This window comes from Oncorhynchus keta, chromosome 37 (genome assembly GCF_023373465.1).
Source record: "Oncorhynchus keta strain PuntledgeMale-10-30-2019 chromosome 37, Oket_V2, whole genome shotgun sequence".
Lineage (NCBI taxonomy): Eukaryota > Metazoa > Chordata > Actinopteri > Salmoniformes > Salmonidae > Oncorhynchus > Oncorhynchus keta.
This window is the reverse complement of record NC_068457.1, coordinates 191,105-205,016: the sequence shown is the minus strand read 5'-3', so window position 1 is coordinate 205,016 and position 13,912 is coordinate 191,105. Positions and strand designations below refer to the sequence as shown.

The 13,912-nt window shown below is 42.4% G+C and overlaps 1 protein-coding gene across 1 annotated transcript; it reads left to right on the top strand.

Moving 5' to 3' along the window:
* Positions 1-405: 405 nt before the first annotated feature.
* Positions 406-8,179, top strand: LOC118370030 (mitochondrial import receptor subunit TOM34). The gene is made up of 8 exons (XM_035754784.1): positions 406-632; positions 886-1,023; positions 4,939-5,038; positions 5,559-5,711; positions 5,848-6,002; positions 6,151-6,298; positions 6,475-6,601; positions 6,689-8,179. Exons 2-8 carry the CDS (start codon positions 894-896, stop codon positions 6,788-6,790), a joined length of 915 nt encoding a protein of 304 aa, XP_035610677.1. The 5' UTR covers positions 406-632; positions 886-893; the 3' UTR covers positions 6,791-8,179.
* The last annotated feature ends 5,733 nt before the right edge of the window (positions 8,180-13,912 follow it).

The following is a 13,912-nucleotide window of genomic DNA, read 5'->3' as shown; positions in this document are numbered from 1 at the left end:
CCGCCAGGACAGCGGAGTCAATCACCACCTTCCGGAGACACCTGAAACCCCACCTCTTTAAGGAATACCTAGGATAGGATAAATAATCCTTCCGCCCCCCTTTAAGATGTAGATGCACTATTGTAAAGTGACTGTTCTACTGGATGTCATAAGGTGAATGCACCAATTTGTAAGTCGCTCTGGATAAGAGCGTCTGCTAAATGACTTAAATGTAAATGTAAATAAAATTAGATTTGATTTGATTTGATTTATTATTTGTATGATAATTAGTTTAAATTAGTATATATTTGTCGATAGTTGTGCACATTTTCATTTTTAATTTACAAAGTACACAGGACGGAACTTTTACTGATTCCACAAATCCGTGACCCGGAAGTACTTATTTGTTCTTGGCTTTTTCAATCACAGCGGTTTTGCCAATAACGGGAGTTAACGTGATTCTGAAAGCCCACTGATCGATGCTCGTGATTAGCTAGTAAACGAGACACGTATTACACCTCTATAGCTAACTTGTTTAAGATCTTGAGTTTACTAGCTAACATTATTAGTTAGACGATTTGCGGACGAGTACAGTAGAGTATAGCAAGTTACACAACCGGCTTGCCCAGATATCAATATTCATTCAGTCACTGGTAAATTGAGACCTAGCTGAATACACTAATACTATGCTAGTTAGCTACTGTATTTTTAAGGAATTAGCTCAAATTATGCTGGCCAGATTATTCAAGGGAAGTATGTAGAAGCTAACGTTAGTTGGCTGGCTAAATTTAGTAGCTATTAACAATAACTTGTTTACTGTAAAAGTTAGCTTGCTTGCTGCCAAACGTAAAGCTAACGTTAGCCAACTAACGTTATCTTGCAACTGTTTTCTGTCATGTGTTACAGAAAAAAAGATGTCACAGAGGCGTCGTTCCCAGTCTTGGACAGAGTTGAAACAAGCAGGCAACGAATTCTTTAAAACTGGACAGTATGGGGAGGCTGCTTCTATTTACAGCCAGGCTATCAAAGAAGTGGAGAAGTCAGGTAGGCAGCTAGCTAACAAGCCAGTCACAACAATGGCTTAATGTTCTAGTAGTGTTTTCTGTGACCAGGCTACATGGTAGGGGGTTACATTAAACGTTGGTTCTGGTGTTATACTTTGTATTGCATGTTATAGAGAAGCTTCTCAGGAACACACAGCACTATTTCATGAGGATAGGATTTACCATTGCTAAAATCTTATTTTATGGGAAGATTTATGGGAAGATTTTTCCATTTAATTAGATCTGCTTTCATATTGTTGAGTAATGGGATAACGTTATCTTTATACACTGTGTACAAAACCTTGGAAACACCTTACTAATATTGAGTTTGCACCCCCTTTTGCCCTCGGAACAGCCTCAATTCGTCAGGGCATGTGCTCTGCAAGGTGTCAAAAGCGTTACATAGGGATGCTGGCCCATGTTCACTCCCAATGCTTCCCACAGTTGTGTCAAGTTGGCTGGATGTCCTTTGCATGGTGGGTCATTCTTGATACACTTGGGAAACGGTTGAGCGTAAAAAATCCAACAGTGTTGCAGTTCTTGATACGCTCAAACCGGTGTGCCTGGAACCAACTAATATACCCTGTCAAAAGTACTTAAATCTTTTGTCTTGCCCGTTCATCTTCTGAATGGCACACACACAATCCATGTCTCAAGGTTTTTAAAAAAAAAGAAGAAGTTTAAACTGTCTCTCCTGGTCAGTCTGTCATGGAAAGAGCACTTGTTTGATGTTTTTTACACTCAGCGTATATTTGTTGTTTGTGGTCACTAATAAGCATCCTAAGTATTTGATATTGTTTGTGGTCAACTTAATAGATTGCTGTAGATCATTAATCTTCCTAATGATTTTGTTTTTCCCCCAGGTGAATTGTATTAGTATTTTGAAAATAATTTTAGCAAGGGGGGCATTGTTTTCAATATTGGTTAGGTATAGCAGGACATAATCTGCAAATGCGTTTAGTTTATATTAATGTTTGCCAAGACTGATACTTGTTACGCTTGGATCCTGTCTAATTCTTTCTGCAAGAGATTCACTTGCCAGTGCAAACAGGAGAGAGAGAGAGACATTGCTGGCATTGCTGGCGGGTGTATAAAATCGAGCACACCGCAATGCAAACTCACAGAACGGGATTGCGTTTTTTTGTGTAGCGTTTTTTTTTAAGCCTGTCCTCGGGAAGCAACGTCAGGACAAGAACTGTTCGTCGGGAGCTTCATGAAATGAGTTTCCATGGCTGATCAGCCGCACACAAGCCTAAGATCACAATGCGCAATGCCAAGCTCGCCGCCATTGGACTCTCTCTCTCTTCACGAATCTGGGTTTGGCAGATGCCAGGAGAACGCTACCTGCCCCGAATGCATCGTGCCAACTGTGTTGGAAGAGGAATAATGGTCTGGGGCTGTTTTTCATGGTTTGAGCCAGGCCCCTTAGTTCCAGTGAAGGGGAATCTTAAACGCATAAAGTGGCATTATATACGATTCTGTGCTTCCAACTATGTGGCAACAGTTTGGACAATGCCCTCATGCACAAAGCAAGGTCCAGACAGAAATGGTTTGTTGAGATCGGTGTGGAAGAACTTGACTGGCCTGCAGAGCCCTGACCTCAACCCTATTGAACACCTTTGGGATTGGAACGCGAGCCAGGCCTAATCGGCCAACATCAGTGCCCGGCCTCACTAATGCTCTTGTGGCTGAATGGAAGTAAGTCCCCGCAGCAATGTTCCAACATCTAATGGAAACGGGGGACCAACTGCATATTAATGCCCATGATTTTGGAATGCGATGTTCGATGAGCAGGTGATTAGGCTATTGTGGTTTGTGGAATCCCAATCCACAATCCCAGTGTGAAGTTGCTGGATATTAGCGGGAACTGGAACACGCTGTCAATCCAAACATGCTCAATGGGTGACATGTCTGATGAGTATGCAGGCCATGGAAGAACTGGGACATTTTCAGCTTCCGGGAATTGTGTACCGATCCTTGCGACGTGGGGGCATGCATTATCATGCTGAAACAGGATGTGATGGCAGCGGATGAATGGCACGACAATGGACATCATGATCTCGTCACTGTGTCTCAGTATTCAAATTGCCATCGAAAAAATGCTACGGTGTTCGTTGTCCGTAGCTTATGACTCCCAATACCATAACCCCACCGCCACCATGGCTCACCCACACGACGCCATCCATGCTGTCTGCCATCTGCCCGTCGTAACCAACTTCAGTGGGAAAATGCTCACCTTCGATGGCCAATGGCACGCTGGAGAAGTGTGCTTTTCATGGATGAATCCGGTTTCAACTGTACCGGGCAGATGGCAGACAGCATGGATGGCGTCGTGTGGGTGAGCGGTTCGCTGATGTCAACGCTGCGAACAGAGTGCTCCATGGTGGCGGTGGGGTTATGGTATTGGGAGTCATAAGCTACGGACAACGAACACCGTAGCATTTTTCCGATGGCAATTAGAATGCTGAGACACCGTGACGAGATTATGATGTCCATTGTCTTTTATTTTTCCCAGCACATTGTGCACCTGTGTAATGATGATTCTGTTTAATCAGCTTCTTGATATGCCACACCTGTCAGGTGAATGGATTATCTTGGCAATTATAATTGGTTTGGCGTCTATTCTTTGTCCTGTCTACATTTGTAATGGTAAATGTTTTAATTTAAATATTTAATAAGAGCATCTTGACTGGCTGAATCACCGCTTGGTGACTGCAAGGTGCTACAGAGGGTAGTGGGTATAGCCCAGTACATCACTGTGGGCCGAGCTCCCTGCCACCCAGGACCTCTATACCAGGCGGTGTCAGAGGAAAGCCCTAAAAATGGTCAGACTCCAGCCACCCAAGTCACAGACTGTTCTCTTTGCTACTACAAGGCAAGCGATGCACCAAGTCTGGAACCAACAGGACTCTGAACATCTTCTACCCCCAAGCCATAAGACTGCTAAATAGTTAGTTAAATAGTTAACCAAATAGCTACCCGAACTAACTGCATTGATCCTTTTTGCACTGACTTTTTTGTCTCATCACATACGCTGCTGCTACTGTTCATTATCCGTCACTTATTCCTAGTTATATTTGCATATCTACCTCAATTACCTAATACCCCTGCATGTATGTATGTGTATATATACAAGTTCTTTATTTATTAATTATTTATTACTTTTATTATTACATTAGACTTTTCTATTATTTCTCTCTGCATTGTTGGGAAGCATTTTACTATTAGTCTACTCCTGTTGTTTACTAAGCATGTGACAAATAACATTTTATTTGAAATTTAAAGTGTACCTATGATTAAAATTTACAGACCTCTCTCATCTTTTTAAGTGGGAGAACTTGCACAATTGGTGGCTGACTAAATACTTTTTTGCCCCACTGTAGCTACGAAACTCTACATTGTAAAATGCTGTTTTTTTTGTGTCTCTGAAAACATCAATGACAGAAGCGAAGGAAAAACATTTCACCATCTATTTCAGACAAAAGACGTCTGATGACAGTGAAACACCCCCTACTTTCCACTATTGATCTTGCTCTGATGTGTTGAGGAATACTCATTGCAAATATAAATACACAGAATTCGTGGGTTTCACAAAAAGTTCTTAGAGCACGGGACTTTACATTTTGGCTCATATCGTGTAAATATGATAACGCACAGTATTGGGATTTTTAGACATGGGTAACAACTGTCACATGGACATGTTCAAGTTATTTATTTTGTATTTTGAATACCACATTATTGAACAGATGTGTTTATTGCTTTTCTTTTGGTACAATTCTCGCATAGCGTCCATTGTTTGCCGCGTCACCTAACATCATATACATGTGTTTTATATTGTGCGTCATTGAAGTCTTCTGAAACCAGAACAAGCTTTCCATGTTCTGATACATTGTTACCACTGTAAATTAATTTACAGGAAAGAAGAATCCAGAGGATCTTAGTATCCTGTATTCTAACCGTGCAGCCAGTTATCTGAAGGATGGAAATTGTTGGGAGTGTGTGAAGGACTGTACAGTGTAAGTAGCCTACATTGTGGACATTATGTTTTGTGTTAGGCCATGAAGGCCTTTTTCTTCGGCTCTACAGTCGGTTCATACTGCTGCAGTAACACTCCTACCTCAAACATATTGGAATGAAACTGGCCGCGCTTATAAACCCAGGGTCGTTACAATATCAACATTATCTTTTCCCAATATACTGTAGCTCATTACTTTGTCCGGTGTTGCTTAGATTGTCTTTCTTTGTCCATACTACTGCAGTAACACTCCTACCCTAAAACTTATCAACATAACATTTTCCCAATTTACTGTAACTCATTACTTTGAAACTCATTACTTTGTCCAGTGTTGCTTAGGTTCTGTTCTGTCTTTCCTTGTCCATACTACTGCAGAAACACTTATACCTAAAACATATCACAATAATCTTTTTCCAATATACTCAAGTAGAACATTACTTCGTCTGTTGTATAGGTTCTCCGGCTTTCTTTGTCCATACTACTGCAACAACACTGCTACCTAAAAATGTTTTATTTTATAGATCTCTTGACCTAGTTCCGTTTGGCATCAAGCCTCTCCTTCGCCGGGCTGCAGCATATGAAGCATTGGAGAGATACAGATTAGCCTATGTGGACTACAAGACGGCCTTACAGATCGACTGTAACATACCTGCAGCCCATGATGGTACCAGCAGGTATTACGTGTTGCACAATTCCATTTCACTTACAAAAAGCCTTTCAAGTCCTTTAACTTCTAAGAACTTCTGTCATATATAGGGGACATAATCAAGATAGTGGAATGTACAACTTGTTAACCCTCTTTCTTTCTAGAATGACGAAGTATCTGACAGAGGTGGATGGACTCTCATGGCGAGAGAAGCTCCCACTTATTCCCACTGTTCCGATGGCCGTCAAAGAAAAATTGTCTCTGGCAACAAGCCAACAAACAAAGCAACACAATGGCACCAGAGAAAATGAGAAATCTGGTTGGTCTTTCATAGGATTCAGTCTCTCAAATATGAGTAGAAACACAAAATGATGTTAATAATTTGGCTATTACTATTGGATTCTCATCTTTGTACAACCTGTAACAGATGTACTGTAAATAATAAGATGTATCATTTTTTATTTCAGTCCCAGGAGAGGATTCCGTTAAAAAAGCCCTAACCCTGAAAGAGGAAGGCAATGCGCAGGTGAAAAAAGGAGAGTACAAGAAAGCCATAGAGAAATACACTCAGAGCCTCAAACACAATTCCTCAGAAATCACAACCTACACAAATAGGTGAGACTAATAATGTCTATCTGGTGTGTAGACAAATGCCAACAAACCCTTGGGAGTGGCATTCACAACTCTGCATTGTTATATAGTTCTGTGAAATGTTATTGCCCAGCTCCTGTTGTACAAGGGATGTGCATAATTCCTATATGGGACTAATTTGTGCCTTTTGTACTAAATAGGGCACTTTGCTACCTATCTGTGAAGATGTACAAGGAGGCAGTGCAAGATTGTGGAGAGGCCCTGCGACTCGACTCCGCTAATATCAAGGCACTGTACAGACGAGCACAGGCACACAAGGAGCTGAAAGTGAGAGCCTTTCTGATGAACAAAAAATTGTTAGTACATTGTATGGAGTTTTTACATTTTGTTTGATGTGTTAATTTTGCCGTTCAGGACTACAAAGCTTGCATTGAAGATCTAAACAGCTTGCTGAAAGTTGAGCCAAAGAACACAGCCGGACAGAATTTACTGCTGGAAGTGCAAAAGAAGAAATGAGCTTGTGATTTCGGATGGTTGCCTGTGGATGTGAACGACCCTACGCTGACCTGGTGTACATGCCTGAAGTGCCTGTATTCACTCACAGAAGCAGGTTTTCCAATCTATTTCCTGGCCTGTTTAATTTAAATCCACTCAAGATGGAGTATTGCTTTGACTACTACAGGGGAAGCACAGTCAATGCAGTGCATATTTAGCCTTCATATACATCATGCAATCACTGCATGAAACTGAAAATATAGCATTCAACCATTGTTTTACAAGGACTATGCATTTGTATGTATTTCCACTAGCATAAGAGATTTTCACGATCAACTACTGTTGTAGTTGAAGATATAGTTCACCCAAATTACAAAACTACATTGGTTTTACTTACAGACTTACTCTGTAAGCATTCTATGGACGAGGTAGGACAGCAATCCATGCATTGTTTTTGTTTACCTGGTCACTGTTTCAAATGCTAACTTTTTAGCATTTATGGCACAAATCCAATGCAAGTCAATCGTACCTATATTAGCATTCCCGCAGTTAATGTCCAAATCATTTTAAGTAACTTATGAGTTACACAATCAATATTTAGATACTTTAGGATGATTTGGACATGAAGCATGAAATTCTAATATAAGCACCTATTTATATCATCTTTAATACATCTATAGGTAAACTATCCCTTTAAGATCGTAGTTATCTTGGGCTTCCGAGTGGCACAGAGGTCTACGGTACTGCATTTTAGTGCTAGAGGCGTCACTACAGACACGGCTATGATTGGGAGTCCCATAGGGCGGCGCACAATTGCCCCAGCGTCGTCCGGATTTGGCCGGTGTTGGCCGTCATTGTAATTTCTTCTTAACTGACTTGCCTAGTTTAAATAAAGGTTAAATAAATTTAAAAATGAATATTTTATGGGTATTTTCATTGAGTCGAGGAAAGTAACACTATACCAGAGAAACAGATGGTTACCGTATTATTAGTGAATTTAAGAGCATATTGAAACATCATTACCACCTGTATCACCTAACATGTTGACAATTCTATCAGCAATGCATAATCTTTAATGTCATTTTTTTTCACTAATTAGGATTCAGGAAACAAATCAAACTTTCATCCTCCCTGATGGGGGCTGAATTGGATGATACCAGTTGTGAAACTAGTTGTTTTCCATTGTCCAGTTGTTGCTTCAATTACGGAATGTTTGAACATCTTTTTTTGTTAAGTTTATCTTTGGAATATCAATGCTTTTGCAGTGGTGACACAAGTTAGTGTGGGTGTTTTACATTTCAGCAATGTCATCTGGGTATATTGGTGATTGCAGCACTTTTTTTCAATTCTGTGAAATGTTGGAACGCTTACCTCATGTTGCAAAATAATAAAGATATGACTTTATACACAGTGTAATCATGGCATTTCAATATGTCAATTAAGGCTCAGCAATATTTCCCAAATGCACGTATCCTACATGGTCAAAGGTATGTGGACACCTGCTCGTCTAACATCTCTTTCCAAAATCATAGGCATTAATATGAATTTAGTCCCCCTTTGCTTCTATAACAGCCATTAATATTCTGGGAAGGCTTTCCACTAGATGTTGGAACATTGCTGCAGGGACTTGCTTCCATTCCTCCACAACAGCATTAGTGAGGTCGGGCAATGATGTTGGGCAATTAGGCCTGGCTCACTGTTGGTGTTGCAATCCATTCCAAAGGTGATCGATGGGGTTGACATCAGTGCTCTGTGTAGGCCAGTCAAGTTCTTCCACACTGATCTTGACAAACCATTTCTGTGTGGACATCGCATTGTACTCAGGGGCATTGTCATACTGAAACAGGAAAGAGCCTTCCCCAAACTGTTGTCACAAAGTTGGAAGGACAGATTTGTCTTGAATGTCATTGTATTCTGTAGTGTTAAGATTTCCCTTCACTGGAATTACCCTGAAAAACAGCCCCAGACCATTATTCCTCCTCCACCAAACTTTACAGTTGGCACTATGCATTCGGGCAGGTAGTGTTCCCCTGGCATCCACCAAACCCAGATTCTTTCATCCGACTACCAGATGGTAAAGCGAGATTAATCATTCCATAGAAAGCGTTTCCACTTCTCCAGAGTCCAATGGTGGCGAGCTTTACACCACTCCAGCCGACGCTTGACATTGCGCATGGTGATCATAGGCTCGTGTGCGGCTGCTCGGCCATGGAAACCCATTTCATGAAGCTCCCGGTGAACAGTTCTTGTTCTTCTTGATTTTGCTTCCAGAGGCAGTTTGGAACTCTGTAGTGAGTGTTGCAACCGAGAACATATGATTTTTACGTGCTTTAGCATTCGGCTGTCCTGTTCTGTGAGCTTGTGAGGCCTACCACTTCGTGGCTGTGCCGTCGTTGCACCTAAATGATTACACTTTACAATAACAGCACTTACAGTTGACCAGGGCAGCTCTAGCAGGGTAGACATTTGAGGAACTGACTTTTTTGCCAGTTGGCATCCTATGGCGGTGCCACACTGGTCACAGAGTTCTTCAATACAGGCCATTCTACTACCAATGTGTATTTTTATACACTGCTCAAAAAAATAAAGGGAACACTTAAACAACACAATGTAACTCCAAGTCAATCACACTTCTGTGAAATCAAACTGTCCAGTTAGGAAGCAACACTGATTGACAATAAATTTCACATGCTGTTGTGCAAATGGAATAGAACACAGGTGGAAATTATAGGCAATTAGCAAGACATAAAAGAGTGGTTCTGCAGGTGGTGACCACAGACCACTTCTCAGTTCCTATGCTTCCTAGCTGATGTTTTGGCCACTTTTGAATGCTGGCGGTGCTTTCACTCTAGTGGTAGCTTGGGACGGAGTCTACAACCCACACAAATGGCTCAGGTAGTACAGCTCATCCAGGATGGGACATCAATGCGAGCTGTGGCAAGAATGTTTGCTGTGTCTGTCAGCGTAGTGTCCAGAGCATGGAGGCGCAACCAGGAGACAGGTCAGTACATCAGGAGACGTGGAGGAGGCCGTAGGAGGGCAACAACCCAGCAGCAGGACCGCTACCTCCGCCTTTGTGCAAGGAGGAGCAGGAGGAGCACTGCCAGGGCCCTGCAAAATGACCTCCAGCAGGCCACAAATGTGCATGTGTCTGCTCAAACAGTCAGAAACAGACTCCATGGGGGTGGTATGAGGGCCCGACGTCCACAGGTGGGGGTTGTGCTTACAGCCCAACACCGTGCGGGACGTTTGGCATTTGCCAGAGAACACCACGATTGGCAAATTCGTGCGACACAAACAACACAGAGTCACACATGGAATAAACAAACGTACAGTCAATAACACAATAGAAAAGTCTATATACAGTGTGTGCAAATGAAGTAAGATTAGGGAGGTAAGGCAATAAATAGGCCATAGTGGTGAAATAATTACAATTTAGCAATTAAACACTGGAGTGATAGATGAGCAGAAGATGTATGTGCAAGTATAGATAGTGGGGTGCAAAGGAGCAACAACAACAACAAAAAATATGGGGATGAGGTAGTTGGGTGGGCTATTTACAGATGCAATGATCTGTAAGCTGCTCTGACAGCTGATGCTTAAAGTTAGTGAGGGAGATATGAGTCCAGCTTCAGTGATTTTTGCAATTCTTTCCTGTCATTGGCAGCAGAGAATTGGAAGGAAAGGCTTTGGGAGTTGGCTTTGGGGGTGTCCAGTGAAATATACCTGCTGGAGCGCGTGCTACAGGTGGGTGCTGCTATGGTGACCAGTGAGCTGAGATAAGACGGGGCTTTACCTAGCAATATGAGTCTCCAGCTTCAGTGATTTTTGCAATTCGTTCCAGTCATTGGCAGCAGAGAATTGGAAGGAAAGGCTTTGGGAGTTGGCTTTGGGGGTGATCAATGAGATATACCTGCTGGAGCGTGTGCTACGGGTGTGTGTTGCTATGGTGACCAGTGAGCTGAGATAAGACAGGGCTTTACCTAGCAAAGACTTATAGATGACCTGGAGCCAGTGGGTTTGGCGACGAATATGAAGCGAGGGCCAGCCAACGGGAGCATACAGGTTGCAGTGGTGGGTAGTATATGGGGCTTTGGTGACAAAATCGATGGCACTTTGATAGACTGCATCCAATTTGCTGAGTAGAGTGTTGGAGGCTATTTTGTAAACGACATCGCCAAAGTCAAGGATCGGTAGGATAGTCAGTTTTACGAGGGTATGTTTGGCAACATGAGTGAAGGATTATTTGTTGCAAAATTGGAAGCCAATTCTAGATTTAATTTTGGATTGGAGATGCTTGATGTGAGTCTGGAAGGAGAGTTTGTAGTCTAACCAGACACCTAGGTATTTGTAGTTGTCCACATATTCTAAGTCAGAAACGTCCAGAGTAGTGATGCTAGTCGGGTGGGAGGATGCGGGAAGCAGTGGGTTGAAAAGCATGCACTTAGTTTTACTTGCATTTAAGAGCAGTTGGAGGCCACGGAAGTAGAGGTGTATGGAATTGAAGCATGTCTGGAGGTTTGTTAACACAGTGTCCAAAGAAGAATACAGAAGTATACAGAATGGCGTCGTCTGCGTAGAGGTGGATCAGAGTATCACCAGCAGCAAGAGCGACATCATTGATGTATACAGAGGAACATTTGGGCCCGAGAATTGAACCCTGTGGCACCCCCATAGAGACTGCCAGAGGTCCGGACAACACGCCCTCCGATTTGACACACTGAACTCAGTCTGAACCAGGCGAGGCAGTCATTTAAGAAACCGAGTCTGCCGATAAGAATGCGGTGATTGACAGAGTCGAAAGCCTTGGCCAGGTGGATGAAGACGGCTGCACAGTATTGTCTTTTATCGATGGTGGTTATGATATTGATTTGGACTTTGAGCTTGGCTGATGTGCACCCATTTCCGACCAGCTCGGAAACGAGATTCTATAGCGGAGAAGGTATGGTGGGATTCGGAATTGTCGGTGATCTGTTTGTTAACTTGGCTTTCGAAGACTTTAGAAAGGCAGGGTAGGATAGATAGTCTGTAACAGTTTGGGTCTAGGGTGTCTCCCCCTTTGAAGAAGGGGATTACCGCGGCAGCTTTCCAATATTTAGGGATGTCAGACGATACGAAAGAGAGGTTGAAGAGGTTAGTAATAGGGGTTTTAACAATTGTGGCGGGTTAATTTTAGAAAGAGAGGGTCCAGATTGTCTAGCACCGCTGATTTGTAGGGGTCAAGATTTTGCAGCTCTTTCAGAACCACAGCTATCTGGATTTGGGTGAAGGAGAAATGGGGGAGGCTTGGGCAATTTGCTGTGGGGGGTGCAGAGCTGTTGACCGGGGTAGGAGGAGCCAGGTGAAAAGAATGGCCAGCCCGTAGAAAAATTCTCGATTATTGTAGATTATTCTGTGGTGACAGTGTTTCCTAGCCTCAGTGCAATGGGCAGCTGGCAGGAGGTGCTCTTATTCTCAATGGACTTGTCAGTGTCCCAGAATTTATTGTAGTTTATGCTACAGGATGCAAATTTCTGTTTGAAAAAGCTGGCCTTTGCTTTCCTAACTGCCTGTGTATATTGGTTCATAACTTCCCTGAAAAGTTGCATATCGCGGAGGCAATTTGATGCTAATGCAGTACGCCACAGGATGTTTTTGTGCTGGTTAAGGGCAGTCAGATCTGGAGTGAACCAAGGGCTATACCTTTTTTTAATGAGGCATGCTTATTTAAGATGGTGAGGAAAGCACTTTTAAAGAATAACCAGGCATTCTCTACTGACGGAAAGAAGTCAATATCCTTCCAGGATACCCGGGCCAGGTCGATTAGAAAGGCCTGCTCGCTGAAGTGTTTTAGGGAGCGTTTGACAGTGATGACGGGTGTTTGTTTGACCGCGGACCCATTATGGACGCAGGGAGTGATCGCTGAGATCCTGGTTGAAGACAGCAGAGGTGTATTTAGAGGGCAGGTTGGTCAGGATGATATCGATGAGGGTGCCCATGTTTATGGATTTAGGGTTGTACCTGTTAGATTCCATGATCATTTGTGTGAGATTGAGGGCATCTAGTTTAGATTGTAACGGCCGGGTGTTAAGTGTAGGACTACTAAGTGGCTGAGAGACTTATTTCTGGGTGGATTTTTAAAAGTAGAAGCCGGGGTGTTAAGCATATCCCAGTTTAATCCACCGGAGTTTGCTAACAGTACAAACTCTGAAGATAAATGAGGGGGATTAATTCACAAATATGGTGTGCAGGGGGGGTTGAGGGGGTCTACATCACCAGGGAACAGTGTTACTTATCCCAGTTTAAAAGGTCACCTAACAGTACAAACTCTGAAGATAAATGAGGGTAGTTGGGGATGATTAATTCACATATGGTGTGCAGGGTGCAGCTGGGGGTTGAGGGGGTCTACAACAAGTGGCACATACAGTGAGAGACTTATTTCTGGAAAGGTGGATTTTTAAAAGGGTATAAGAAACATTTCTACATGCTGCTAATGTGTATAATGTATGAGATGTATCTTTTGTAGTAGGCATTCAGACCTCTGCAGGCTCTGCAGTAGATTGCTAGGAAGTCTATAATAATACTGTAAGCCACTTGACTGCAGGGAAACTATGCAGAGTTTCTTAATTTTAGGTTCGCTGACTAAATTATTTTCAGCTGTGTTTTGTATTTTTGTTTATTTTATCTTCAACTGCATGACCCACAACCCTGTTTTCCCCAACTAACCTTTTTTACATGTTTTAAATGCTGTTAAATAATGCAAGGTACATACTATACTGGGTTCGTGGTTGGCCGATCACAACATTTAATTTTAAAGAGAAAGCAAGTGCCATGATGATCCCATAGGAAATAAGCAGTGTTGGGGAGTTTAAAGGAAAAACTCCCTAAATAGGATTAATCCATGAGAGTAACCAGACTTCAAAGAGGGAGCCCCACAGAAATGACTATCCTCAGATTTTCAGAACTGCTGGTCAATTCCTGGGGCTATTCAATCAATTTTGATATTTGGCAATCTTTTGTTGATGTAGCAAAATAATAATTTCCCCCATTTATCTTCATTGTGGTCAATGACTGCACTTCAAGATGTATCTAGTGCCCTGACGCTTCATTTCAATTTCTAGGTTGTGTGCAATAGTATGTAGCCTAATTCAAGAGCCCATAGTA